Source organism: Phalacrocorax aristotelis, chromosome 2 (assembly GCF_949628215.1).
Source record: "Phalacrocorax aristotelis chromosome 2, bGulAri2.1, whole genome shotgun sequence".
Classification (NCBI taxonomy): Eukaryota; Metazoa; Chordata; class Aves; order Suliformes; family Phalacrocoracidae; genus Phalacrocorax; species Phalacrocorax aristotelis.
The window spans coordinates 71,813,750-71,840,640 of record NC_134277.1 but is presented as its reverse complement, the minus strand read 5'-3'; the positions used below and the strand labels follow the sequence as shown (position 1 = coordinate 71,840,640).

Below are 26,891 nucleotides of genomic sequence, written 5' to 3'. Positions count from 1 at the left end.
AAGTTACTAATAAAACTTATTCTGTTTTAATCACTTCTGCAGTTCCCAAGCTGTTCAGTGTTTCTTCACCTGAAATCTGTTTTCCAAGCTTCATATCTACTGCACAGATGATAGAAAACATTTTGTAGCTGTCCAGCCAGCTAAGAAAGGTGATAATTTCTTGGTTTTAAGAACGCTACAGCTTTCTTTCCTTTGTCTTCCTAATTAAGCAAGAACTCCTCCTGCGACCTGGAGGATATTATTGCAACAAAATGGAAATGCATAAGTATATGTCCATCCAAGAGGGCAGCAGTTCTCGATTTAACCACGGGGAAAAGTGTGTAAGGCTATTCCTGAAGTTGAGTGTTTAAGCCCAGTCCTATCAGCAGCAAGGTGACCATAGAGGGACCTTCTCTGAAGACTGTCTGCTGTCTAAGCTCCTGTCTTACCCCTTTCCTCTAGCTGCTTGGCTCTCCTAGCCCTGACTTTGATGGTGTATCCTCACCTTACCATAACCTTCCTCTTTGTTTCTGCAGGTCCTATTTCAGGGGTTTGGGTTTGGTTTTTTTCTTTACTATTACTTGTTTCAGTCCTAACAAAGCATGAGGCGCCTCCAAACTACAGTTATTCAAGTTTTCTTGTACAATCTGTTTTAGAAAGTAAGAATAGGAAGTAGAAAGATGCATCTGTTCTCTCACCCTGTCTATTGGCTTACTGAAATTTTGGATGTGATCCCGTAGGGAGCTAAAAGCCCTTTTTTGCTTTTGCTCTGAACATCCTTCTGAATTAGGCTATTTGATAGGTAGCTGGACCAAACAATAACTGGATTATGAATGAGAATCAGTCCTAAAACAGATCTTCCACTTTCAGAAAAATCCAGGGTTTCAATTTTTGAAATCTACATTAGGATGTAATACTGAAATCTTTTGAAAGTCTCAGAAACAAAGGATTCCCAAATGTAGCAATTTTTAAGTTAAAAAAAAAAGTTTCATTTTTTCTTTCACCTTCAGTATAATCCACGATTGGTTTTAATTTGTATTACAGATAATATTATGTCAAACAGGCAAAACAAAAATCTATTGGCTTTCTATAAATGCAGTGCACTGATAGATTTCCTACAATAATGCTGTGTTTCTGCAAGTACTGTGATTCTGCCTAGTCCACATTTTTCAATGAGAAATTATTCAGATAGAAAGTTTTGACTGACTCTGTTTATTATATTTTTGAGTGGTAATCTGGATAGGTATTATTTCCTAAAAGAGCTATGGGTAGAGTAGCTTACCTCGAGGTCCAAACATATAGTCCACAAATGCATTTACTTCCTGGTCAAAAGCTTTCAGGTGCTCCTAAAAAATATAAAAAGGATATGTGACATTATCTGATGGCTCACATAGAGCATACAATTTAAAAAACAAACAAACAAAACACCAACAACTGGTGAAGAGCATGTCATGCTCAAGTATTTCCAAAGTATGAAACATCATCTCTACTGAAAAAACCAAACCTCTTTAAAAATTAATTTAGGACAGATTGTGGTCTAGATAACAACAGAGGCCTCGGTTACTGGAAACTGCCCAAACCAGAACTCTTTAGGAAGGGAAACTAAGGTTTTACAAATGAAAAAGAACAAGTATCACAGCAAGCACATCTGTGATGGATGTCATTTTCACTCTAATAAACATGCCTTTTTGGTTTGTTTTTGTTTTGTTTCCTCAACTAAAATATGTTTTAGAGGGGAGCTGGCGATTCCTTTGGTACGCTTCACAAAGCTGCCTGGCTGCAAACAGCCTAGTGGCAGCGCATCAACTGAATATCTCTATGCTTTATTTTTAAAGGAGGAAACCTTTGGGGTGAGTCAACTGACATTTCTCTAAATCAGGCACTGAGTTCCTTAAAAAAGTCTGCAGGAGAACCCAGACCTCCAGTAATGAAGTTCAGGTGATGTAGGGAGGGAGGAAGAGGAGGGCTGTGTTACAGAGACATTGTGTTTTGAAGTCTAAGTCAACGAAGCTGCTCAGCTGGTAGGCAAGTTTTTGTCTACTTGACTGAGTTGGGAGCTAAGCCATGATCAACATGACCATGGAAGTCCTTCCAGTTGGATGTGGTGGCTTCTCCGAAATACTTCTTCGCAGATTCCAGTTCTGCGCAGTGGCTTCCTACGTGCCAGTGCCTGAACAACTCTGCCACAGCCTGAGGTCAGCCGGGTTCTTTGCTCCATGCTCCAGCACCTCCATATCCTTCTTGTAGTGAAGGCCCCATGACTGAACACACTTTCTGAGGTGCAGCCTGACCAGTGCCGAATACAAGGGCATGATCACTTCCCTGCTCCTGCTGGCCAAGATGATTCTGACACAAGCCAGGATGCTGCTGGCCTTCTTGGCCACCCGGTCACACTGCTGGCTCATGTTCAGCTGGCTGTTGACCAACACCCCCAGGTCCATTTGCACTGAGCAGCTTTCCAGCCACTCTTCCCCAAGCATGTAGTGTTTCATGGGGTTGTTGTGACCCAAGTGCAGGACCCAGCACTAAGCCTCGTTGAATCTCATACAGTCAGGCTTGGCCCTTCAATCCCACCTGTGCAGATCCCTCTGCAGAGCCTTCCTACCCTCCAGCAGATCAACACTCCTGCCCAACTTGGTTTCATCTGCAATATATACCAAGATTGCTTTTTGCATAAGCTTTATTTTCATTAATCCAACTTGTGGCGGTTGACCTCTTACACCTGGTTAGGATGAGCAGACAGCATGCTGAGTAGATGAGCCGGTCTAAAGTTAAATCTACTTCCTTATGAATGTGCTTAAAAGACACAGTGGGCACTTGTACCAACTCCCAGCCCTGCTCTGTTCTATCTTAATTAGCACTAGATCCATTTGGTGCCTGGTTTACTTTCACTGGTAATTTATGAGTAGAAATTTTTCTATGAGGTGCAGCAGAAGAGAGAAATATACTTAATGTCCCAGCATTTGTCTCCCTTTTAGCTTTTTTTACAGATTATCTTAGTTTACAGGACCAAAAATAGAGATTTACAAGATATAGAATTATGATGTTGTTAAAATAAATACCTTTGTATACCTAATACTAGTACTAATAGTTTGGGAAAAAAAATTCTTACTTTAAAAAAGTAGGTCATTTTTTGTGACTAGTCTTGTCACCTTCCTGTCAACACCACTACAAGAGACCATGCTATATTTCTGGGTTTTAGAATGTGTCCTTATATAGTGCCCCTGGGCAGATTAGATGCAAATGTCTTGCTCAACATAATCTGTTGTATTTCTAAAGAAAAGCAAATAAAAACAGCCTGAACAAAACCACATGCTCAGACAACGCTCACTTCTCTCTGGCAAATCACTGTGACAGCCTTTATCAATGAAGACATTTGAGTTACAAGCTAAAGATTAATGTGTATTTCATGTTTTTTCTTTCTGTTTTACAGAGAAATCTCTGGGCATTGGCTATGCTAGCAGTTTGGCAGGATTTCAGACGGATCTGTGAAAGATCTATTTACCTATATCTACTAAAAAGACATTAGGTTATCATCTGAGCAAATCAAACCACCCACATGGAAAGATGGTGAGGGAGTGCAAAGCCAATGATACTAAAGCAACATAGAGCTCTTTAATGAGTTTTAATATTTTTGCAACAGAAATGGAAATAAGTGAATAAGTAGGATGGTGTGCAGATGTGAATTACTGTTTTCATGTAAAACACTATTTAAAGGTCAGCACGTATGGAAAAAAAAGTCACTTCTCATTCTATGTTTATATATCTTTGTTAGTATTAGTCTTTACTGAGAGACCAATGTCTCCTTGTTTCCTAACAGTTTTAGTAAAACAGCTATGCAAAACTTACGTACATGCTATCTAAACAATGCAGGTACCAAAATACCTTTGATTCGTCCAAAATACCTTTGGTTTCTCAAAATACCAATGGTCTGTCTTTAGGCATTATCTACTGCCCACTGAAAACACTGCCTCAAGTGACTCAAGTTTCCCTTTATAAAACTATAAAAACCAGGCTACCTGGATCCAATATAAACATGTAGAAACTGCTTTCTTTTACAGAAGCAAGTGGATGCTATTTTTCCCAGTGACAATCTTAAAAAAAAACCAACCAGCTGCTACTTTAATGAATTAATACCACAGTCTGGAAACAAGGAGTTTATAACCAAAGTAATGGGTTTGGGACCAGGAATGACCACCAACAGCTAGGGAGCCCACCGAAAGTCCTAGGTCCTAGAGGCTGTAGTCACAAACCCTTCAGAGAAGAATTTGCCCACAGGCATGGGATCTCTGTAAACTGTGTTAGTCTAAGGATGGATATTCTAAAACTAAAAGCTTCTTGAAATTCAGAGGCAGCAATACCAGGCTTTTCTGAGCTGGGATGAGGAGCTCATATTCAGTTGTTCTTCATGTGTGTGAAGTATTGTTACAGACAATAGCTGTGATTAAAAGACAAAAGGCAATTATTCAACATATGCATACACGCTGAGGTATGTTTTTGAGGCTTTTTGTTCGATTATGTGGATTTTAAACAGCTTTCTGAAACTTCCTACAGATGAGTAAACTGCATTCAATCTTTCTTATGCTATATGGTAAACCTTTTGTATTAGTGGGGTTTTTTCACGCAAAAGACTTGAATGTCTTTCAGTATCTCAAAAATCCAAGTTAATTTGTTGCTTGTTCTTACAGAGCCACATAGGAATTATAATGCTCTGTATACAAAGAGATCTCATTTCAGGCTTCAAACAAAAACCAGAAATAGGTGCCAGCCCCTGCTCTCCAATACAGCTCCTGGAAGTAAATGTGATAGTTGAAACAACCACGATAGAAAATACATATATTAACTGTATGGTTATTTTCGTTATTTAGATGGCAACTTTTCCTTAATTCCCTGAAGATTTCTGCTCCATAAATAGTTGGTGACTAAGCAGTACTGGAATTAATTTGAATTTATCAGAATGTTTAATTTTAGATGTCTGCACATATTTGAATATACAAATATTAAGGAAGTATTGGAAAACTATAGTGTTGGCTCCAGAATGGCTGAAACAGGGGATGAAATGAAGCAAAGGGAAGTCAAAGTTAAATCCCAGGGTTGTGCCATAACTGCTCGTAAAATTAATTTTTTAGCTTCTTATTGCTCGGAGCATTTAAATTTAATCTGGAACAAAGATGTACAACGAGGGACAATTTTTCATCAATGGATTGTTTCAGACTACCTTTTAGGTTTTTGTCGTCTTTATCTTCTATGATTTGTGTTAGATTTGTAGGGGAAAGCACTTCTTTAGGGATTATTATACACAAACAGCAGAGGAAGACGAAGCTGAAGGCAGAAAGGTGAGCCAGAGGTCGCTATGTATAGTATCACTGTACCAATGAAACTGGGAGACAGGACATCCAGAAGTTGATAATAAACTCTTGCTTTATGTAATTTATAATTAATATATGGAACCAACTGCTAGGTATTCTCACTGAGAGTAGGAACAAGCTGAAGTGAGCTCATGAGAGAAACGGACAACTAGCTGGGTGATGAGATTGTCGCTACGTCCCATGGATGCACAGCGAGGTAGGGAGGGAAGGAAAAAAATAGCTAGAAGGGATGCTATCTCAGATCTTTTTTTAGCATTTCAGATTAATCGTTTCAAGAAACAGAAACTGGACTCCTTATCTGATATGGTAATTTCTGTGTCCCATGTTCTGGGACATTCTTTCAACTGTGATGGCTGACCAAGATTAGGAGCTAGCTACGTTACGAAGCCTTACCCAGCGCAGTTGTATTGCCAGAGCTCCCCATAGATGCACAGCCCTCTGACTGTGGTAAACTGGGCTGGCTAAAGGGCTCTTTTGCCAATGTCAAATGCGTCCACTTGGGATGTTTTTGCTAGCACAGCAATCTCACTGCCTGATCCTTCCTAACGAGCAGCATTGCAAAGCTGGCAGGCTTTTGTAACTGGATCTGTCCTACGAAGGCATGTAATTTTGGTGTGGCAGAAGCAACTGACGCTAGGCAGTACTGCAGCAAGGGAAGTTCCGCTAGTGGTCCGGGTCCAGTGAGGTGCCCATATAATATGTGAATGATGTTTGGTAATGCTCCTGTTTTGTGGAAGATAACCAAGAATAGCTAATACAAAGAACACTGATGACTCCATCTAAAGGTATAGTTATTATGAGTTCAAAGAGAAGAGATCTGTATCTTTGTTTTGGAAATGCAAGTTGTACAATACTTTTTCATTTAATGCAAAAATCTCTGTTTGAAAAATACAGTATGGAGGAGAAGGAACAAAAGAAGGCTGTTCCAACTTTAGCACAGAAAGTAAGAAAAATAATAATCATCTTCATATATTTCTCTTCCTATTTCCTTTCGTCTAAAAGCTTTCACAATAAACCGTTAGCACTCGAGGAGAGAAAGATGTTATTCTGGTCAGTAAATTATTTAAAAGACTTCAAGAACAGCTTTGAAGGTAACAAAGAATAACATTGCTTATACTTGAAAAGCACATCTTTCTAAAAGATTTCAGTAAGAGTATATCTGGCCTGAAAACAATTTATTTGATTTTCAATTTTTTTCAACCAGATTACATTTTATTCCTATTATTTTCCTCACACTATGCAATACATGCTCCATTATGCTGCTAAAGACTGCATGCATACGTGCAAATATCTGGACATTTTTTAGTTGACATCACCAAATTCAGCACTTTTTGTGACAAAAAGGGCAATATCTTTGCAGCTGAGGGTTATTTTTGCATGTATTTGGAAATCACTGACTGCAGGTTGGCATCCTGTGCAAGGGTGGTAGCTTGCAGGCCTGCCTGTTTTCTAACAGACTAAGTCAGTGGGGGAGCTGATTCATCAAATAGGCTGGTTTTCTCTAGAGGGGATTGAGAACAGCTGTTTGAACAGTGATTACAGCCAGAAGCGCTGAACACCACCTCCTCTGCTGATTTAGTCACTGCAGAGAAAGCTGAGTTGAAGATGGTGTTACTGAGGGTGAAAAGGGGAAGGTGGCTGCAAAGGAAAGGGAGGTTCCCAGATTTTCACTGCTCAGCCTACGCCACCTGCAAGAAAATTCTGTGGTTTTGGTGGCTTCCTCAATAAGAAGACCAGCTAGCAATTTCTGATGTGAAAGCTTAATGGAAGGATGTAAAGTTTGGTAAGCATGGAAAGACACAGCTAAATGTAGCCAGAGGTTTTATCTTCAGTAGTTGCTGCATTTGGGCTGTCTATGTGTCTTTACTTTGAACAATAGATATTTTTTTCATGAAACACATAGTTTCTTCTCTGTTCTTGTAATTTTGAAGTGTGAGCTCTTGTGTCTAAAGGTTCTCTTGTTTTATTGCTATTCAGACAAATTCACCATGTGGTTTAGCAATGCCTGCAGTAAAGGTGTAGGCTGCCAGCAATACCTGCACTAAGCCTGAAGCAGAACATTTGACTTGTCTAAGTTACCAGGAGCGTGCTAAAAGATGCTGCTTACACAGGCAAACTGAATTTCTTCAATTTAATTTTTATTTTTAGTTCTGCATTCTCTCTACTCAAATATATTTTTCAAGGAAGAGTTAAATCTTCAAGGAGTTCTGGGGTGTAGTGTTGTGGTGCGTGATGCTGAGGTGTCTTGAGGAGCTCTACGGTCCCAAGTGAGACGTCCAGGCTCCCTACACAAGGCACAAGTCCTGGGTACCTGGGTCCCTGTGCTGTGCAGACAGATGGGCTCGGGGAGGGTACGGGAGCTCCCTTTCTGGAGGGTGGTACCTAAGAAGCTGGTTGCCTGCCCCTTCTTGCAACTTACAGCCAGGGACTGTTCTTGGAGCTGGGTACCTATGCAAGGCTTTGCCCTTGCAAACCCAGCCAAGATTAGCAAGGGGTACCTGTGTACAAGCAGCAGCCAGCACGCCAGGTGCTTCTGTGATACTGGTGTTCACACCTGCCCCGTCTAACCTGTCAGTGGGCTTTTTGGTTGTATTCTCTATCTGCCCTGAGTCTCAGACTAGTAGTTAACTCCGGGATTTATTTTTCTTCATTTCTTTCACTGCAGCTCTTTTCTCCCTAAGAAATGCTTCAGTATATGTCTGAGCAGGGACTGGAATCCAGATGTTGAGATGCATGACTTCAGTTCCAGTTTTTCCCCTTTCTTTGATGCTAGTGATGGCTGACTGTTCAGAAATGTAGGTGAATGTGCCAGGCCAAGTGGTTAGGGAGGTCATAAAAAGATGTGAGATACGAGTTCAAGTTAGGTAGAAAAGCAGTTTGAAACTTGCCCTCTCATACAGCAGACGAGAACGGTACACAGGGAATTAATGGGAATGATAAAGCCGTGGGCTTCACAAGCAGTAGTAGTAGTGTTACTACAGTAGTAGCAGCATCACAAGCACCTAGTTTTGGTCTGTATGTGGCAATCTCAAGTCCAGGCTTAGTAAACCATGTCCCACAGGGAAGGGAAGGCAGGCATGGCTCAGTAATGTTCCCGGGGTTTAGAAGCTCAGACCAGAAATACAGGTGTTTTTACTACTGGAAATGCAAACAACTAGAGAATTTAGGAGCTTCCAACATCATGTGGCAGCTGGGTTCTAAATTTTGGGCATAGGTACCCTGAAAAAGATGATCAATGATTGAAGGAATAAAGCCAACAAACAGCCCTGTGCAGCCTCTAGCTCTCCCTTCTCCACCCCTGCTTTGCCATCATTTTTGTAGGGCTCAGTAATTCCCTAACATATGTGCTTCATCCAAGCAAAACTCTAGTGTCATGATGCTGACATGTCAGATTTAAACTGCAGTTCTGAAAAGGAATCCAGAAAAATGGCATTTCAAAGCATAAATGCTAGCCTGTTTGGTTTTTTTTCGTGGTTTGTTTGACTTTGTTAGCTATTTGCTCTATTTTTATTTTCAAAGCCATTCTGCTTTCTGCTTTACCTCTAGAAACAAAAGAATCACTCAAACTGTCGCTTCTGCAGTTCCAGTCAGTACCCCCTAAAAAAAGGCAACACAAACAAAAAAAGAAAAAAACACCAACCCCCTACCCACCCCCACCCCCCAAAAAAACCCCAAACCCAAACTACTTTGTATTTTGTTCATTTACCACATTTACCACTGTCTTTATTAGGCCTGGGCTTGTAGAAAAATCTTAAAATGTACCAGAATCTCTCTGTGAGACTCCCTGAAGAGGACTCAAGGAAAAAATATTCCTTGCTCCAGTCTCGATTGAGGACCACAGCATTTGTGCTGGTTAGTATTTGAAAATAAGAACAATATTATGTTGTCTTGTGCTGTAAAATTGCATCCTCAGCAAGCCAGCACTCTGTAGCAGCCTCCGAGGACTGATATTAGGGATCTGCTGTACAGGGAACCCCTACTATCCCTTTTTTCCTCCCACTAATTTCTACCCAAATGGGGGGTAGTGCTGAGTTCCAGACACATTGCATAGTGTCTTCAGTGGCATTAAGTAGACTACTGATTCTCAGGCTAATTTTATAGGGAAAGGCAATTTGCTCTCAGATCTCCTCTTATCATGCAGCCAGAATAGCGTTCTACGTGCTGCCTCCTATAGCTTGTGTGTGAGTCCCAGCATGCTGAAGTCTGTGGAAGGTATCTGCATGTCTCTCTAAAGGGAAAGGATGTTTTTGGGGCCTGAAGGCCTAGAGGTGTGGCCACTTTATATTTAAGCAGTGGCAGTCTTGAAATCTTCTACTTTTTCCTTGGAGTACAGGCAAGCAGTCCTGAACATCCTCTGTTGTAAGGAAGGGTGAGGTGAGGCTCTTCAATTAGTTTCTCCCACCAGAAATAGTACTTCAGAGTGCCTCTGTCTTCTGTATTGGTTTCCTTCATTATTTCACATAATCCCAAGCTCATATTCAATATTAAAATAGTCTCTGCCTGCCAGTTGATCGCAACAGTTCAGCAGAAATCCTTCCTCATGATAATATACCTCTGTTCTTTGGGGAGTTAGAAACTGGTCATTTGGATAGTGTGCACATAAGCCGAGTTTCCCTGTGGTCTCCATTGGTACCTCTGGTGAATAATGCAGTTCCACTTGTGCTGATGGTACTTTCTGTGGATTTTCTCTGCCAAACAAGACTGGAATACTAAAGCAATAGGAACTATGGACCCAGAAAACATCCCTCCTTATTGCCCAGGGTGCAGAAACAGCAGGGTCTTGCACCAACAGTTCCTGTGGGCAGGTTTAGAGGCTTCCACAGAAAAAAGTAAGGCTAGAAGGGACTTAACCTGCCCTGAGTTAATTCCTACTTTCTGCTAAATCAGCTAGTAGCAGAAAGTCAACCCCATCCTTCAGTATCTGTCCCAGTGTTACCTTCAGTATTTTAAAAGTGTTTTCCTTCAGGTAAAAGGGAAGTAGATGACTTTGAGGCTTGAAGGTTGAGAAACTTTAATGTCCTCCTCTGTGAAGTGTGAGTTTGGGTGGCCTGCATAAGAGTCAGAGGAGACAGCTCTCTTAACAACCCCCTGCTTAGGCATCTTATGGCTCTCAGGGTATTATTCATGGAGAGCATTGAGAGAAACAGTGGTCTACTAAAGGCAGAGCCTTTGCTGTGCTGCCCACGTGGCACTCATACCCGCTCACACTGAGGAAGCAGAGCCCTTTCGTAAGCTTGCTCATTACCCCCTCAAATCAGCGTGTGATGTGCAAGGGGCTCTCTGTTGTCTTGTAGACTGAAATGGGTGTCTGATGCAATCTGCTGTTAGTAGTGATGCACTTTCATCACTGAGTTTAATACAAATGAGTGGAGGGGGGTGCTAGGAGCAGAAGAGGGATTAGTGATGGGAGAAGCGATGTGTTTCCCTGTCTCCCTTCTGCATCTCGGCCCAGTTTCCAGCCACGCTTATGTCAGTCATAGTGAAAAAATACCCACGCAGAGCTGTGGAGCTAGGCGACGGAGTTTGAAATACAGCAACAACCACAAACTCCAGGTTAATGTGCTGAATGCTACCAGAAAGCTAGCAGAACATATCAAAAACAAGGTGAGTGCACATTTCTCTCAGAGGTTCAACACCTTTGACTTCTGTGCCGAGACCTGTTGTTACCGATGTTTATCAGTGAAAATGCCCCGATAGAGCAGGAAGACACCTCCTGGGCTTGGCTTCCCTGCCTGCAGCGGCTGGTCCTGGAGCAGAACAGGGCACACACCTGCTTCAGGTTTCTGAGCTCCAAGCAGGGCTTAAGCTGGTCATCTCAGGATGGGAGACCGACCCAAGGAGACCAACTGTACTTGGTCTTCCACACAACATCCCTGCACTCCATCCCGCTCACAGTTGTTACCACAGTGCAGACACACACCCCACATCAGCTGTAATCCATCTCATCCTTACCTATAGCTACAATATCCGCCCTCAGTGCTGACTGTTTTTCTTGGTTTTTACAGGCATAAATCTATAGGAAACCCCTGCTGCTGCTGCGATGCTTCTCTAAAACAAAAGCTTATGAAATGACAAAATTTTCATGTTCATGAGGTGGTTTTGGGAAATGCAGTGGATGATAATCCAATGCAATGAAAGGAAAAAAAAAAGTAAATTTACTTTTGGGCTTTCTTAACATTCGCCTTTCTAAAAAATGTCATATAAAATGAAGATCAAACTGTAAAAGCTTAGGATGTGTGTTTTCATTCTCTCTTCCTAACTAACAAAAAACACCCTGATTTTTTTTTCCTTCCCCCTCCAAAAGACTGGGCTTTAACTCTTGATACTGTAAAGCTTCACAAACCATCGGAGTTCTTAGGTCTCCCTGAAAATGCTAGGTTCTAGATACAGTGAATAGAATAGCAAGATCTGCCTTGTACTGCTAAATTTATAGTAATACATGAAGAGAAACCAAAACCAGCATGTACTGCTTAGTGCAGTCGTATTTGCAGAGTGAGTTGTGCAGCATTTTACTCAGTATAGAACTCCTGAAACCGGGTTGCCTGACTGTGGGGGGTGCCACCAGAAGCGGGCATCTTGTGAGCACCTCAGTCCTGTGTGACAGGCCTCCACAGCCAGGAAGCTCTGGAGAAACACTCTTCTCAGGCTTTGCCTGTTGATGTTTGGTTTGCTCCCATAGGAAATAGGAGTTTGAGCTGGTTTCAGCTGAGGAGCCAGCATGCTCTAGGCTTTTTACTTCTAGAGAAATTGCACTAATATTTAGGCTCCTTCTGCTTTGGGATTCTTAGTTTTGTTTAACAAGAGGTCTCTTTTCACTTGTTTTTTTCAGTCCTGCTCAGTGCTATGTGTGCTCATCCCACACATGGGAATAAGGGCCTAGGTGGAGAAATATCTGCTTTATGGCTTCTGTCAGGACTCAAAATAGGCTGAAGCACCATCAACACCAAAGGAGAGTGAGCCCTAAGAGGGAGAACAATTTTTCAAAAAACATTGTAACTAATTGAGCTATTTCAGAATCAGTGCCATTTTCTGGACTATTCAACCAGCTCAGAGTCATAGAAAATATTAATTTCTCACATAAAATAAGGTAAGCCTTATTTCACCAGCCATGGTACTGTCAGACCATATATTGGTCCATATATCGTTGTGAAATAAATTGTTCTTACAAAATTAATCAGCTATTTATTAAGCTTGAGGAAAAGAAATTTGGAAGGTTTTTTGCACTACAATTGCATGGGATAGTATGAAAGTGACTTAAGAACAATTTAAAAAAATTTTTTGGTTTCAAAAAATCTATTAATAATTTAACTACTTGAAAGCATTCAGCTATTGCACTTTTTTTCATTGTTTTATCTTGTAAAAGGTTGAGTGGTTGCATTGTCTCCAGGATGAAAAAATCCCTTTCTAGAATAACTTCTTGTAGGATTTTCCTTCTACAATTTCCAAACTTTTTTTGCTCTGTTCTTTATAGTCATATTAAGTAACCGCTACAATAAAATATGGCAATGACAGTGCTCAAAATAGAACTCAGCTGGCCTTAAAAGAAGAGTGGAAAGGAAGGGTGGCTGCTGTGGCCCAATTTGTGGTATGTGTCAGTCATGTACACTCCTGAGAACTGTATCTTTATAATCCATCCTCTTGCTTGTTATCAGAATTTCAAGATGAAACTGTCACCAAAGCAGATCAGTGCAATCCTTTTAAAAGTAATCCTGCTCAACTCTACCTTCTACACAGGGGAACATCAGCTTAACTTGTAATTAAAGGAGATTTCTCTAGGGAGACCTTAGATGTGGCCTGTCAGTTCCCAAGAAAACGGTAGCAATTATTGACCTCGTTTTTGCTTTGCTCTAACAATCAGATTTAAAATGACGGTATGACCTAAGACAGAGCATAATTGCTGTCAGTGACAGTGTGACAAGACTGTATGACTGTGAGGGAATAAACAAAAAGGAAATGAGTCAAAAATTAAAGGGTATATAAAAATTCTGCCTCCTTCTAATAGCCTGAGTGAATAAATCACTTTCTCAGGCAAAGCAACAATCATTGGGAACCAGTCCTGGCTTGAATAAAAGAAAGTTTCCTTTGGAGCAGGAAGGCCCTTCAGTTACATGCAAAGGGATGTTTCTACAGGGAGGTTAATTCTGTTACGGTTGCTTCCTTAATGGTCTGTTCAGCTCTTGTTGACATTACAAAGGAGTGGGAAGACAGATCAATATCAGAATTAATTTTGCATCAGCAATACGAAAGCCTGCACAGCCTAACATACGTGCTTCCAAACACCTAGACTTGGTAAAGGACATCTAACCAAACTATGTAATGAAGAAGCAGTGAATCACTTCTCGTTATATAAAGAGCAAGACAGCCAGCTGCACCTTGACAAGCATGGGAAGATAAGTCTACCAGATCAAAGTGGGGTAATTACCCTTCTAAGGCTTTGGATTTACCAGATGATTTTGTTCTGGAACATAATATTCCCTAAAGATATACCTGCATGTACAGCGTCTGCCCAACATGTATGCAACTACACAGGTTTTGCAGCAAAAAGTTTGCGCTGTACATTTAGACCCATACAATGAATAAACAAGACAGGGACACGGAGCAAATGAAATCATAGGGGAGAATTACAGCAACAAGTTTACAAGTGTGCTGGTTTTGACTGGGGTAGAGTTAATTCTCTCCATAGCAGCTAGCATGGGGCTGTGTTTTGGATTTGTGCTGGAAACAGTGTTGATAATGCGGAGACATTTTAGTTACTGCTGAGCAGGGCTTACGTAGAGTCAGGGCCTTTTCTGCCTCTCACCCCACCCCACCAGCAGGCTGGGGGTGCAAAAGAAACTGGGAGGGGACACAGCTGGGACAGCTGGGACAGCTGACCAAAGAGGTATCCCATACCATATGACATCATGCTCAGCATATAAAGCTGGGGAAGAAGGAGAAAGGGGGGATGTTCAGAGCGATGGCATTTGTTTTCCCAAGTAACAGTTACGCATGATGGAGCCCTGCTTTCCTGGAGATGGCTGAACACCTGCCTGCCTGTGGGAAGCAGCAAATGAATTCCTTGTTTTGCTTTGCTTGCGCACGTGGCTTTGGCTTTACCTATTAAACTGTCTTTATCTCAACCCATGACTTTTCTCACTTTTACTCTTCTGATTTTTCTCCCCCATCCCACTGGGGTGTAGCAAATGTGCGGCTGTGTGGTGCTTAGCTGCCAGCTGGGGTAAAACCACAAACAAGGCAGCTCAGATTTCTCAGTGTATCGTATCTTGATAATTTTGTTTTTCTCACTATTTGCAGACAGATTTTGTCGCTGCTGAGAAGCTGATTTTGTAAGTTAGTATAATGCATGCAGGGCTTTATTTTGTACCTAATGTACATGTTTGGCCATTTTTCTGGAGAAAGCAATAGAGACAGACAACATATCCTTTCTAGTACTGTGAAAATCTCTTCATTTTCTACTGTAACAAACTTCAAGATCTAAGATGAATAGAAGATCCTAAGCCTCTGCACAGGATTTCATGGCTTGTTGGACAATGAACGTTAAAAAAAAAACCAACCCCAAAAGCAAGAGCTCTGGTTTTCCCACAATCCTGGCAGCGCAGTAAGACAAAGGGCACTCTATGCTGGAGAAGTAGGTTTCTTGGTTGCGGTCCCAGATCTCTGCAACGTAACACTGTGTCCCCATGGCGGGGATTAATGTGCAAGGGACTGCCTGCCCTTCCTGTTACAGGCAGGGAGGATCAAAAATGATTTTCTAAAATGTATTCCCTGACCAGGGCTCTCCCTGGCTGAAAGGTTTTGCCTGACTTTCTTAAACAGCTCGTACTAGTGCTGCGGGGCACGCGCCTGCTGGGGGTTGACAAGGCAGGAGCGCTTGAAAAACCACGTGGGTGGCACTTCTAGTTCCTCTGGGCAGACATAGAAGTAGGGCTGTGGGGCTCTGTCTTTAAAATACAATAAATTAAAATAAAATATAAAACCATACACGTGTAAAATCCAAAAGAAAACCTTAGGATTTTCTTTATATCTTATACTCTTTGACAGACAATTGTCCGCAGCCCTTCAGAAAACTGTAAGTCAGAAACTCAACTTGTAAAATATTAACTAATTAATTGCTTAATTAAGACTTTTCCCTGCAATGGTAATTCCCTTTATAGACACACTTTTACTAAGGACAATAGTAGTAGAAGACTGAATACAGCCTGCGGAGCACATAACACAGATGAAAGATGTTGAGAGCTGTTGGCAAAACTGACAGCTATATACATATGTGTAATTAATACCTGCTTTTGTACCAAAGCAATAACTGATTCACCTAGTCAGGATGCAGGGGATAAAATAAGCTTCTAATATATATAATGCAAAAGGTACAGTACATAAGAAAATTAAATGTGGCACACTTTTTTTGCGTCATCTGTGTACTGTATGTACAGTCAATGTATTACGAATTTCTGAAGTTCACTACTAGTAATTTCATGCTTCTAATGTATTTTAAAATTGCCGTAGCAACTGAATGTGTTCAGAGAATATTTTAGCATAAAAACGTCTAGAGGCAAACAGACAATTATAGGATACCTTAGTTTTTTAGAAAAAATAACAGTCCTGAAAATACTTTCACCCTCAGGAGCAAAACTATCTCCAGTTGATGCAGATATTAAGCTGCACTGAGCTCCTTGTTAACCATAAATATGACCCACGTCAGAGCTAGAGAGCTGTTGTGTTTTAGGCACCATGAGAGTCACTGTGCTGACTGTAGAGTTGGGTTCCTGTGCACCAGCTTCTCAGCTGTGCTTCCTTTGGGCTGGGAACACCACCTCAGACCTCTTGGCAGTGATGGTTGTATGGCTGCTACGTATTTCTGTTAAAGTGACTCTGGTTATTTGAAACTATGCAAATAGGTGCTCTTAAAATAAGTTATGCAAAGCTCATGTGAGGAGGAGCTTTGCAGGACAGTGGCCTGCAACAAAGGGATGGCGCTGTGTGACTGGGGGCTGTAATCTCAGCTATTGGCACAGCTGGAACTGGAGCAGACAGATGTTCACATCCTTGGCTGGCTTTTGTAGTAAATTCTTTAGTAGAGATCCCCCAAACCAAACTCCCTCCATCCTGCGTTTTTACCGAGCTAAAACACTAACTTCTTGTTTTCATAAATTTACATGCTCTAGAGGTTACAGTCACAGTTTCAAGTTTTTCACTGCCACAGTAAAACTAGAATTATATTTAAAAGCAATACCTGTAAGCTAAGATTATTACTGACCTCTGTAATGTCAGAAAACCCAGAAAGGAACAAAGTGGGATTAAAAATTACAAAAACATATCTATAATAATGCCTATGTGTTTGCTTTGTTTCCCAAATGCTCCACTGAATGTCTTAGTCCTCATGTAAAACTACTGAGATGAATTCTGCCCAGCCGTATTTCCAGCTATGTGGAAAATAGTACTTGTAAACACATAGTTGAACCGGGTTAATTACCTTCCCAAAGGCAGAATGCATAAAAATCTACCCTGAGATATACCTTGTATAACTTGCTCAAGTTATTGAATTATACAAGGGATATACCAGGACATACTCCCATTGCCTTGCCTCATGGGAATGGACCTGGAAGAAGCAGGAGATTTACGAGGGGGAATGTTCATCGCAGAATTATAACCCAACGCGTATGGGTAAATGCTGTGCTGGCTGCTGAAGAGACCAGCAAAGCTCCATATGGGTGTCATGGTCCACTTGGCCAGACTCACTGGACCCACTACCAGGAGTGGAGCCTTTGTATTTTAATTTATCTTCAAAACTTGGAATGAAGGAATCTGGCAAAGTAGCATGGCACTCCAGGTTAATGTATGTGTGTGCGTGTTTTCCTTCCATTGCTCTCCATTCAGAGATGGGTAAGATAGGTTATGTTGTAGCCTGCTTTAGCCACAGCTTTAGAAGTAATGACACTCAAATTTACAGATATGTTCTTGTTCCTACAGTTTGGGTGAAGCAAATCCACCTGTGTTTATTTGCCTGTTAGAGAAAACAGTTGTTCTTGTTTTGCAGTCATTTGCTACACCTTTTCTTGCCTAATTGCTGTCCAAACACATAGACCCTTCCTGAACTATTTGTAGGGATAGAAGTAGAAAAAGGGTAAGGAAAAGAATGGAAGAGGAGGAGGTGTTTGTAGTATGTTCCTGTGGATTACAGTCCAGATCCCAGCTTCTAAGGTTTTGGCCTTAATCTCCCAAAACATGCAAAGCCTTTCAATCCCGTGGAAAAATCTTGGTTCCTTCAATGGTTAAGTCAATGGACAGACAGAGAACAGGAGGAAAACTGAGTTTCTGGTGAGGTCAGCTGGAACTGCCTGAGACCTGGTATACATCACAGGCACCGATCAAGTACCTCTTTCCAGAAAATGAATATCCTCATGAGCTCAAGTTTCCAACAAGTGAAGCAGATGCTCCAGGTCTCTTTAGTCTTACTACTGTTTCAATGAAGGAGAAGCATCGTGACTTAAATTTGTGTTAAACGTGTGTTGTTGTTGGGAATAACTATTTGAAGAGATGATAATTTCTTACAAGTAAATGTAATAAATACATTTGTTTTACAGGACAAGTTAGAAGTAGCACTGATGGCACCTACAGGTGATATAAGTATCACTACAGATATCCTTAAAGATGGATAAAATGGGAAGCTTTTTTCCTCAAAAAAAAAAAATTTAAAAAATTAAAGACAAACTAAGTAGCAGACACAGAATAATTATTTGGCAGCAAAACATGTTGTCTGACATAAATGGCAAAGGTAGCGATGGTAAATCTAGTTATTAAATATCATAGACAATTAGAGGGTTACAGAAAAAAGCAACACAAGACCTACATTTCCCCTAGAAAACAGGCTGTAGCAAGAAATACACGTCTCTCTTTAAGTCTGTGTGATTTGTAAAAGCGGTGAGGGAGCCAATGTGCAATAGCCATGAGAGTTAAGTAAGCAAGTAAAATAAAAGAAATGCAAGTATTCCTAGTTTTTAAGAAAATTCATCTACTTGAAATTATTTCTTTTAGCAAGATGCTAAGAAAGAAACCAGGAAGGAGGTGTCTAAAGACATCCTCTGTTAATTTTCACTGCTAGGTCTAAGCACAGTGTTATTTGAGGGCTCTAATTGAATTTAACACCTACTTCATTAAGACTGTACACATTTCTCCTACATAATTTAGATTCATTTACCTGCCGTATTAACCTGCAGGTCTGATCAACTGAACGTTGGTCAAAATATATCCCAAACTGGCTTATTGAGTCAAGTCAATTCTCAAACCTCTTCTAATTCTGGGCTGATGAATAAATTAATCACAGATGTCTCATGATCTTGCTTTGCTTTCTGAAACACAGATATCCATGTTGCAGTGAGTACTTTCATTGTTAACCTATATGACATACTTATTTCAACAATATTATGTCCTCTTCACTTAGAAAACCACCTTATTGCATCCAATGAGAACTGCTGAGAATCGCATTTGCATCAGCATCTATAAATGCCCTTCATGCTTGGAGGAGGAGCAGTGAGGGGTGAAGGGGATGACTTTGTAAAAGAAACAAGAGTGCATGAACCCCCAAATTTGCTGAAGGTATGGGTTTCTTGTTTTCCGCTGATCAGGGTGTTCCTTATCCTACCGAGTGCTCAGGACTTGATGAGTATTTTTGAGTGCTTGCAGCATGCATACCAAGTTTCAGCAAGACCTAAGGTTTAATGAGCCAGAATTTTGAAATACTTACATTCCTTTAAACTCATGAAAACACACCTGGAGGCAAAATAGGATAGTGCTGTGTTGTTTCTCCCTTCTACACCTGTCCTCGTGACGTTGTCCTCTGGTTTGGCTTTCAACTCTGAACCTTTTTATCAAAACACTATCCGATCTGAATTCTGCCATCTCCCAAAGCTGTCTGGCAAACAGAAGGAAATTGCTTCCTGTTTGATGAAAAATAAATTATTTTGTGAAAAAAACCTGTATTAAATGTAGTCCTGAGGGGACATTTCAGAGCTACCTGATTTGAAATAAAATTATGCTGGTAATTTAGTAAACGTAGAAGGGGGAAAAAGTGGTGCTTTTTCCCTCCAGGGTAGGCTCTGGGGGATATTTCAGAGTTTTTCTTTAAGTTATTGTAAGCAAAATAACTCTCATCTGGTCTTTCATCTTTCAAGGTTTTTTGCAGAGGCTATTATAATGCGGGCTTACAAAGTCTCCAGCAGTAAGGAAGAAATAACTGCCTTAAAACCAAAAGGTTCTCAATATCACTTTTCACTGAAATGGAAAACTACTGCTATTTTACAGAGGAATAAAGCTAAATGCTACCTTTTCTATTTGTCTGCACAAATTGCCTATTTCTGAGCCAAGCTTCAAATGTGTTTCAGCACCAAGAAATCACAAGCTGTATCTCAGCTTTCAAAGGGGAGCATGAACATCCTCTGATGCTTTTGACAGGAAAATAAAAAATAAAAATCTTAGAGAGGATATGTAACTAACATTCTGCCAGAAAAGAGAGCTCTGAAAATTGAAGAAAAGAGAGCTCTGGAAATTTAAGAAAATGCCATAGAACCAGAGATGTCGTATACTTCGACTTCTCTGGTTTTGGGGGTGGACCGATTCAGTACTGTCTTCTCATGGCTCTTAATCATCAAGCTCCAGATAAAAGCAGTAGCTCCAGTATTTGAAGAGGCAAAATTTCCAAGGGTGATTTTGAGGGTGGATCCAGTGTCTTCGAATACCTTTTTCAATGGAAGAACCTGATTTTTGGGGGGACATTTGGATTTCCTAAGTAGCTTGTATAAAATAAGGTGTCTACTATTTGGATAGTGATGATAACTGCTGAAATTGAAGCCACCTGCATACTGGCAGGTTGGAAGACATCTCTGATTTCTGCTTTCAGCAGTAATAGAGGGTGGGAAGAAGAATGGCATTTATAAACACTTTGCTAATCTGAACTATTTTTTTATATACTTGTTTTCTGATGTCTTTGATTTTTCTTTTTCCTCCATAAATTTGAAATGATGAGGCTTTTGCCTGGCTTCATGCATAGCTTTCTGTCAACAGTAAAAGCTACATCTCAGAAAGAAGACTCTAAAGACTGCTAGATAAGAAGGGCTGATTTTAAGCACAGTTCATTCTCTGATGTAACAGCAAAGTGACTCTGTAATGCCACTCCAGTAAAGTGCATAATCCTAACAGCTGAGAGGAGGGATGCAGCTGTTCCTATAAGCATTGCACAGATTATTTTTATATACTAGAAAAGCCCCTGAATTTGGAGAGTAGGGTAATTTTGAGTAGCCAGTCAATAGTGCAAACTGATTAAACTACTTTGTACATACGGATATTTGAATAATGAATTGACAGACAAGTAAATGTGAAAACAGCCTTCATGGTTTTCCCCCTGGAATTGCACGGACTATTAATAAACACTGAGAAAACTAAACTGTGTGCATTATAAAATACTCTTCTGCCACAAATACCAACTTCTACCAGATGCAGAACTCGCACAGCCTCACACCTAACCTTTTAAACTGCAATAGAAGTAACTTGTCTGGCTTCAGGCAGCAATTGGAGAGAAAGTGGGTGTGGATGGTATTATTCAGAACCGCCTTACCAAAAGATGTGCCAATTCCCTGACAGGGAAATCACCCTCGACACCTTTGCCAACCATTTATTCCCTGCCAGTTTGAAGGCACATTGCTTTTTGGAACAGTTTTATCCATGCTTACAGCAAAATGCAAGAAACAAAGTTTTTTTTTACTTCAAGCTGGCTGTGAAATTGCATCTGTAATACAGGGAAATGAAGAAACAGAATCTGATGCCTGTTTTCCAAAGTGTCACTTGAGAACACAAAATAACATTTGAAGAGGAAAATATCTTCTTGTTCTGTTAACTGGTCCTTATTTTATTTCTTCCTTTTCTCCTTTAGACCCTTGAGGGCAAAAACCTGGACTTCAAATGCTAATTCATGTTTTGGACTTCAATCATAATTAAAGAAAACTGGGTGAGGAGAGGAAAGCAAATCACGGTTTTCCAGTTTAATAAGGAAGACAAAAGGAGAGTGTAGAAATTCTCTTATGCCTCCTCCTCCAAACAGCTCTACATTTATCTCTTTTAAAACCTTAAATCAGGCCAATGGACTCCAAAGACACCTCTTCTTAAAAGTGTATGGAACCCCAATAATAAAGCACAGTCCACTGGCATGGGTGCATAAACTAATTTGTTCCCTTCCTCCGTTAACCCCCACAGTAGGTATCCTAGAGTTTAATCTGCATATAACTGGAATTTGACACTTTTCTCAAACCAAAATAAAAATGCTAATGACCGTGCTGCATGGTAAGGCCCTAATGACACGAAAATGTCTGTAAACTGCATCAGTTATTGTCACACAGGGGAAATAAAAACAACCGTAAGCTTTTCTTCATGTGTAGAAGTTAATCCCCCTGTTAGGTTGCTGTACCACATTGTCTTTGCTAGCTGCGAAGTGTCATGAATGCTAATTAAGCCACTAGCATACTTTAGGGGGCCTTTAAGAACTAGGGAAAGAATGGTTCTGTTGAGCCTCCTTATGCTTGGATTTAGGATATTTATTTAAATCTTGGCCACCCAGCTTCCAGCTTCCACTTCTTGCTGTGTTTGGCTTTCAAATAATGACACAGGACACAAAGTAATTCTTGTTTCATTCCCATATCTGTCCTCCTTAGAGGAAAAAATCAGAATGTCTCCCAACAGTGATGAAAACAATCTTAATATTTTATTCTCTAATTATGCATCTTTATATAGCAATTTCTGCCACATAGGGTGTGATTTCCTTCAGTTTGGGACATCTGACCTTTACTATTTTATCATGGTCAGTTTGGAGTAAGGCAGAGGAGATCCAATGCAGTTTAAAGTCATTAGCTGGAAAAACAGAATACTTTTTTAAAATCACTCAGTTGTTAAATTGACATCTAATCAGAGTACTTCCAGTATTAATGCCAATATAATCTTAATTATTATATTCTTGAAGATGTAGGATGTAGTCTTGCCTCTTACCCTCCTAGATCTGAGCATAACTAGCCCTCAAAAACTAAAGTAGTTTTTGCTGCTACTTAGGCAGATAAGAAGCCCCACAAAGACATAAGGATTCATTTATTTCGTATTGATCTCTACTTGTCAGCTGTGCAGCAGTCCTGTGGGTAAAGATGCAGTCACTCAGATATTGCAGCCCATGTATATAGCATATGATAAGGCAAGCCATGGGAGGTGTATGCAGATAATGGATTTATAAGCTCAGCTGTTGCCAGGCGCTTACAAATTGACTAATAAATTTTATATGCTTGAAGTTGAAGCATGGCATTTATAATGCGACAGAGCTGCTTGCCCCAGTCCCGCAAGGTGTTTCTTCTCTGTTGTAGCTGGGCAATCCTTCTTGTGCCCTAACAGCGTTCTGGCTCTGAACAACCAGTGGTACTCTTAGTTTCATCCTCCTAATTTCCCTCCCTTCTCCTTTATTTTCTTTAATTACAAGTCAGGCTGCACTTGTGACATATTTATCATCGATTATGGACTTCAGACTCAATTTGTATGAGGTTTGTTTCTAAATGTCTGTCAAAGCCTCAGCTTCTAAATCAGTTTTACAGGCAGCGATTAACAAAAGCTCTCATATAGCCATGGCATGCAAACATCAGGCAAAATTCCTGCCTGATGTAATTCTGTTAATTTACACTTGAAGCTGGCTTAAATCAGGTAATAAACCAGCCCTTTATACTTACATTAATCTGGAGTTTAGTAATACCTGAGGAAAATACTACTGCAGGTTTTTGTTTATTTTTTTCTCCCCCAACTTCTAACCGAGTCAGAGGTTCAATTTTAAAGTGTTTGTATCTGGTTAAGTTTTTGCTTTAATAAAATCAAACTAAATGAACGTTGAATCAAGTGCCAGATGAACAACAGGAGTCTGTTTCTTCTTACAGGTCAGAGTGCCTGCAATGAAGATACGATGATCAGTCTTAAAGAATCAAAGAATTTTTCGAGAGATGAAAGGAATCAACACCAAGTCCAGCATGCCAGTTTTTATAAGCAGGTATCCATAAGTAACTATGCAAACGAAACACTGGACTCTTACTTGAGATCCTGGAGGTTTTTTCTAACCAACCCCTTGTCACTGCATCATGTGCGAATAGCTTCAGCGCATCTCGAGTTGCTGTGCAAGTACTTATGTCCCTTTGCCTGTTCTATATGCAGTCTCTGAGCATGTTTTCTCATAGTTTATTAATTCTCTATCAGCTGGCACAACCCTGGCTTGCTCCCATGTTTCTGGATGGCAGGGCTGCTGAAGTCTGCTACCTTTTCACTCTGATGGAGCTGGAGAGATCTTGTTGGCAGTGGGTGCTGTATCACTGGCTCCTGTATCAGTCATAGATTTGTGCTGGACTGATCTCTGCCTAGAGAAAATCTTCCAGTTTGTGTGTCGGTGTCCAGGGACTCCAAAGGAAGGGGCTGGAACATTGTCTTTGCAATATTCTTTTTCAGAAGGTGCTCAGGGCAATTAACAAATACCGATGGATAATAATTCAGGGTTTTCTTTTGGTTACCGCCAACAAAGAAGAGAGATTTGTTGCTGTCTAGGGCCCTTTCTGTATGTCCTGCAATCAATGTATGCCCACATCAAGCATCACATCCTGATATGGTGGCCATGATGCTTATGAATGCTTAAAAGAGTTAGGTGTCTTTCTTCATTGATTTCAGATTACACCAGTTATCAAAGCCTCTTAAGGAATTTAAAAAATATTCTAGCTCCTGTCTCTACACCCCCTCTGCAACTGGATTATTGTAGAGGTACAGATACTTGAACTTATTAAATACAGCTTCGTGCAGTCCTCATGTTTATGCTTACCTTAGTGTTACCTAGCCTCTTTGTAAGCTTTAGTTGCCAAGTTGCAAGGTTATACACACTCTTACTCTGTAAAAGTGGGAATTGACCCCATGGAAAATACACTGACAAATCAAAATTTATAATCGGTTTAAAGTTCAAGGGTGCAGCCAAATCCTGAGCCAGTGTAATTTGACCTAGATTTGCTGAAGTAAGTAGAGCTGCAATGCACTACATAAACAGAAGAAGCATCCCACTGTGGTTGCCCTCATATGGTGGGGATGACAAGGAAATGCTTAAAGCCTCATGAAGGCCACGGTTTGCTGCTTCAGCAAAATGAAGTTTCAAAAAACATGTTTCTTTATGCTTAATTCTACAAATAACAGTCGTTTAACACCCAGGATGCTGAGGAAACTCTCAGCTGAGTTGAAGGGACACTAGCAACACACACCTGCTTATTTCTATGCTACTAGAGAAGGGAGCGCTAAAATACTCTTCCCACTACTTGGCCCAAAAATCTATGTTTGTCATTAACTTGCTTCCGATATCTTTGGTAGTATCCTCCTGTGTCCGTGTGTCCCCCTGCCCCCAAGCTCCAGGTCCACCTAGATATTGATGTGCCGTAACTTTTAACCCTGCATTAGTGTCATTGCAGCAGTTTTCATCAGAAGTGCAATTTTATTTTCAGTAGCTAACGCTCCAAGGACACTCTTTAAAACTTTGAGAGCCAAAGCAAACTTCAGCCTTTATACCACTTTAAGGATTTTCCCAAATCGGCCATTCTCCCCCAGAGTATGCCTGTATGTGTGAAGAACGAGGTTTGTGAAATCTCAGCAACTTTTCAACACTAAGGTTACTGGAGAGACAGAAGAGCAAAACTTGCTAATAGAAACCCCTGCATAGCTCTGAATGGTGATTTCTGGATATTGCTGCCAGCTGGTTCAAGAATAATTTCAGATCAGTTAAACAGCGCTAAGAATCAGAAATAACAGGTAAAGGATAGGTCTCAGCTATCATTTCCATGAGTACAAATACAGAGTTGCCAACGCTCATATTACCAATGAATTATTTCCTTGATTTGCACCAGTACAGCTGACTTCATCTTAGTCCTGGAAAGAGTCAGAATGAAATATTTTAACTGGTTCAGGCAATTTTAACTTTCCAGTTGGCTCAGCACTTCTGAGCTCCTGGATGTTAGCCGTACCAGTTATTGACAAATAATGCACATTACCTTCTGTAACAGCTGGTGTCTTTGTAACTGCCTTCACTATACCATAAGGAAGGTTTTATCAATGACTGGCATTAATTTAGGCTTTGTGCAGTTATGGTAATTTAGTCATACATTTTGTATTGATGTCTCACCCTACATGATAAGAAATAGGAATTCAGTAACATAGTGGAAAGTCATTCTGGGGGTCCCAGACAGCATAAACTGCTGCACCATTTCTGGTCTTTTTCAACAGGGTCTTTTCCTATTTATCATCCTGAGTCTGAGTTGATTGCAGACACATTAAATAGGAGAAATAGATTCAAACTGACAACAGATGGATACATGACTGTTAGGAAGAGAACTCATGTTAATTCATGGAAAGACTGTTTTAATATTATTGATGTCTGAATTGGGGCAGGGAGATTTCAAACTGATTTTTATGCAAGGAAGGCAGAATTTACTGTATATGATTCAAAGACATTTGAAAAAAGAGTATTTTTGTTGTTAAATCGTATGAAAGAAAAACTAGGTTCTGTTGTTAGTCATGTCCCAAGCTTCTGATATGACAAGCTCGTATATGTTATTCAGCCCCACTGTACCTCAGACTTTAAGGCTGCAAAATACCTGTATGATACTGTCCTACTTTGTAAGGCCAGTGTCACACTTAATATATTACTGTTTGTAAACAAGATGAGCTCCTTTGGGGAAGTTACTACGACTGCAAAGACACGACGGGCTATGGGGAAACGGTCCTGGTCGCTAAATAGGAGACTGCATTGTTCCTCTCCAACTCTTTTAAATGCTAAACTGGAATCTAAAGCTCTATTGTTCATTCACTACGTGGAAAAAAGAGAAAGCGTTCCGCTACAAGTTGTACGCCTAACACAAACCCTTCTATACTAACATATCGCCAGGAATAATCTGTTTATGTAACGTGCTCAAGCGCACCTCAAAATAGAGGAAAACCACACCTGCTCGGAGCGGGGAAGGGCCGGGGGTGCCCCGCATGGGGGCCCTGGGCACGGGGGCTGCTCACCACTTACCCCCTCCACCCAGGACCCCCTTCCCCGCAGGCCCCTCGCCTTCCACGGGGCTGCGCGGAGCTCCCCCTGCCACCCCCGACGGGTGCCTCGCCGTGGGGTGTGGGGGGCAGCAGAGGGCATGCCCCAAGCCCCCCTCAAAAGAAAAAAGGACGCCCCAAATCTGACCCGTAAGAGCGGGGGGGCGCAGTGCCCGAGAGGGAGGGCAGTGGGCCTCCCCCCCCACCCCCCACGCTGGCAGCCGGCCCCCGAGGAGCGGGGCGAGGGAGGCGGGAAGAGCGGCGGCGGTCGGCCCCGGGAGGAGGCCGCGGGGCTGCCATCGGCCCCGGGAGGGAGCGAAGGGGAGCGGAGGGGAGGCTCCCCGGGGGCGGCCGGGGGACACTCACCATGGCGGCAGGGCTGCGGCGAGGCGCTGTCCAGGGTATCAGCCGGCTGGGCTCCGCCGG

At 41.1% G+C, this 26,891-nt stretch overlaps 1 protein-coding gene across 1 annotated transcript in view; it reads right to left on the bottom strand.

Moving 5' to 3' along the window:
* The window catches only part of ELOVL2 (ELOVL fatty acid elongase 2), a 48,591-nt gene extending 21,700 nt beyond the window's left edge, over positions 1–26,891 (bottom strand). The window contains exons 1-2 of the mRNA XM_075084061.1: positions 26,832–26,891; positions 1,262–1,325 (exon numbers count right to left, since the gene is read on the bottom strand). Of these exons, the coding sequence (XP_074940162.1) occupies positions 1,262–1,325; positions 26,832–26,834 (67 nt within the window). The 5' untranslated portion in view covers positions 26,835–26,891. The remainder of the gene's footprint in view (positions 1–1,261; positions 1,326–26,831) is intronic.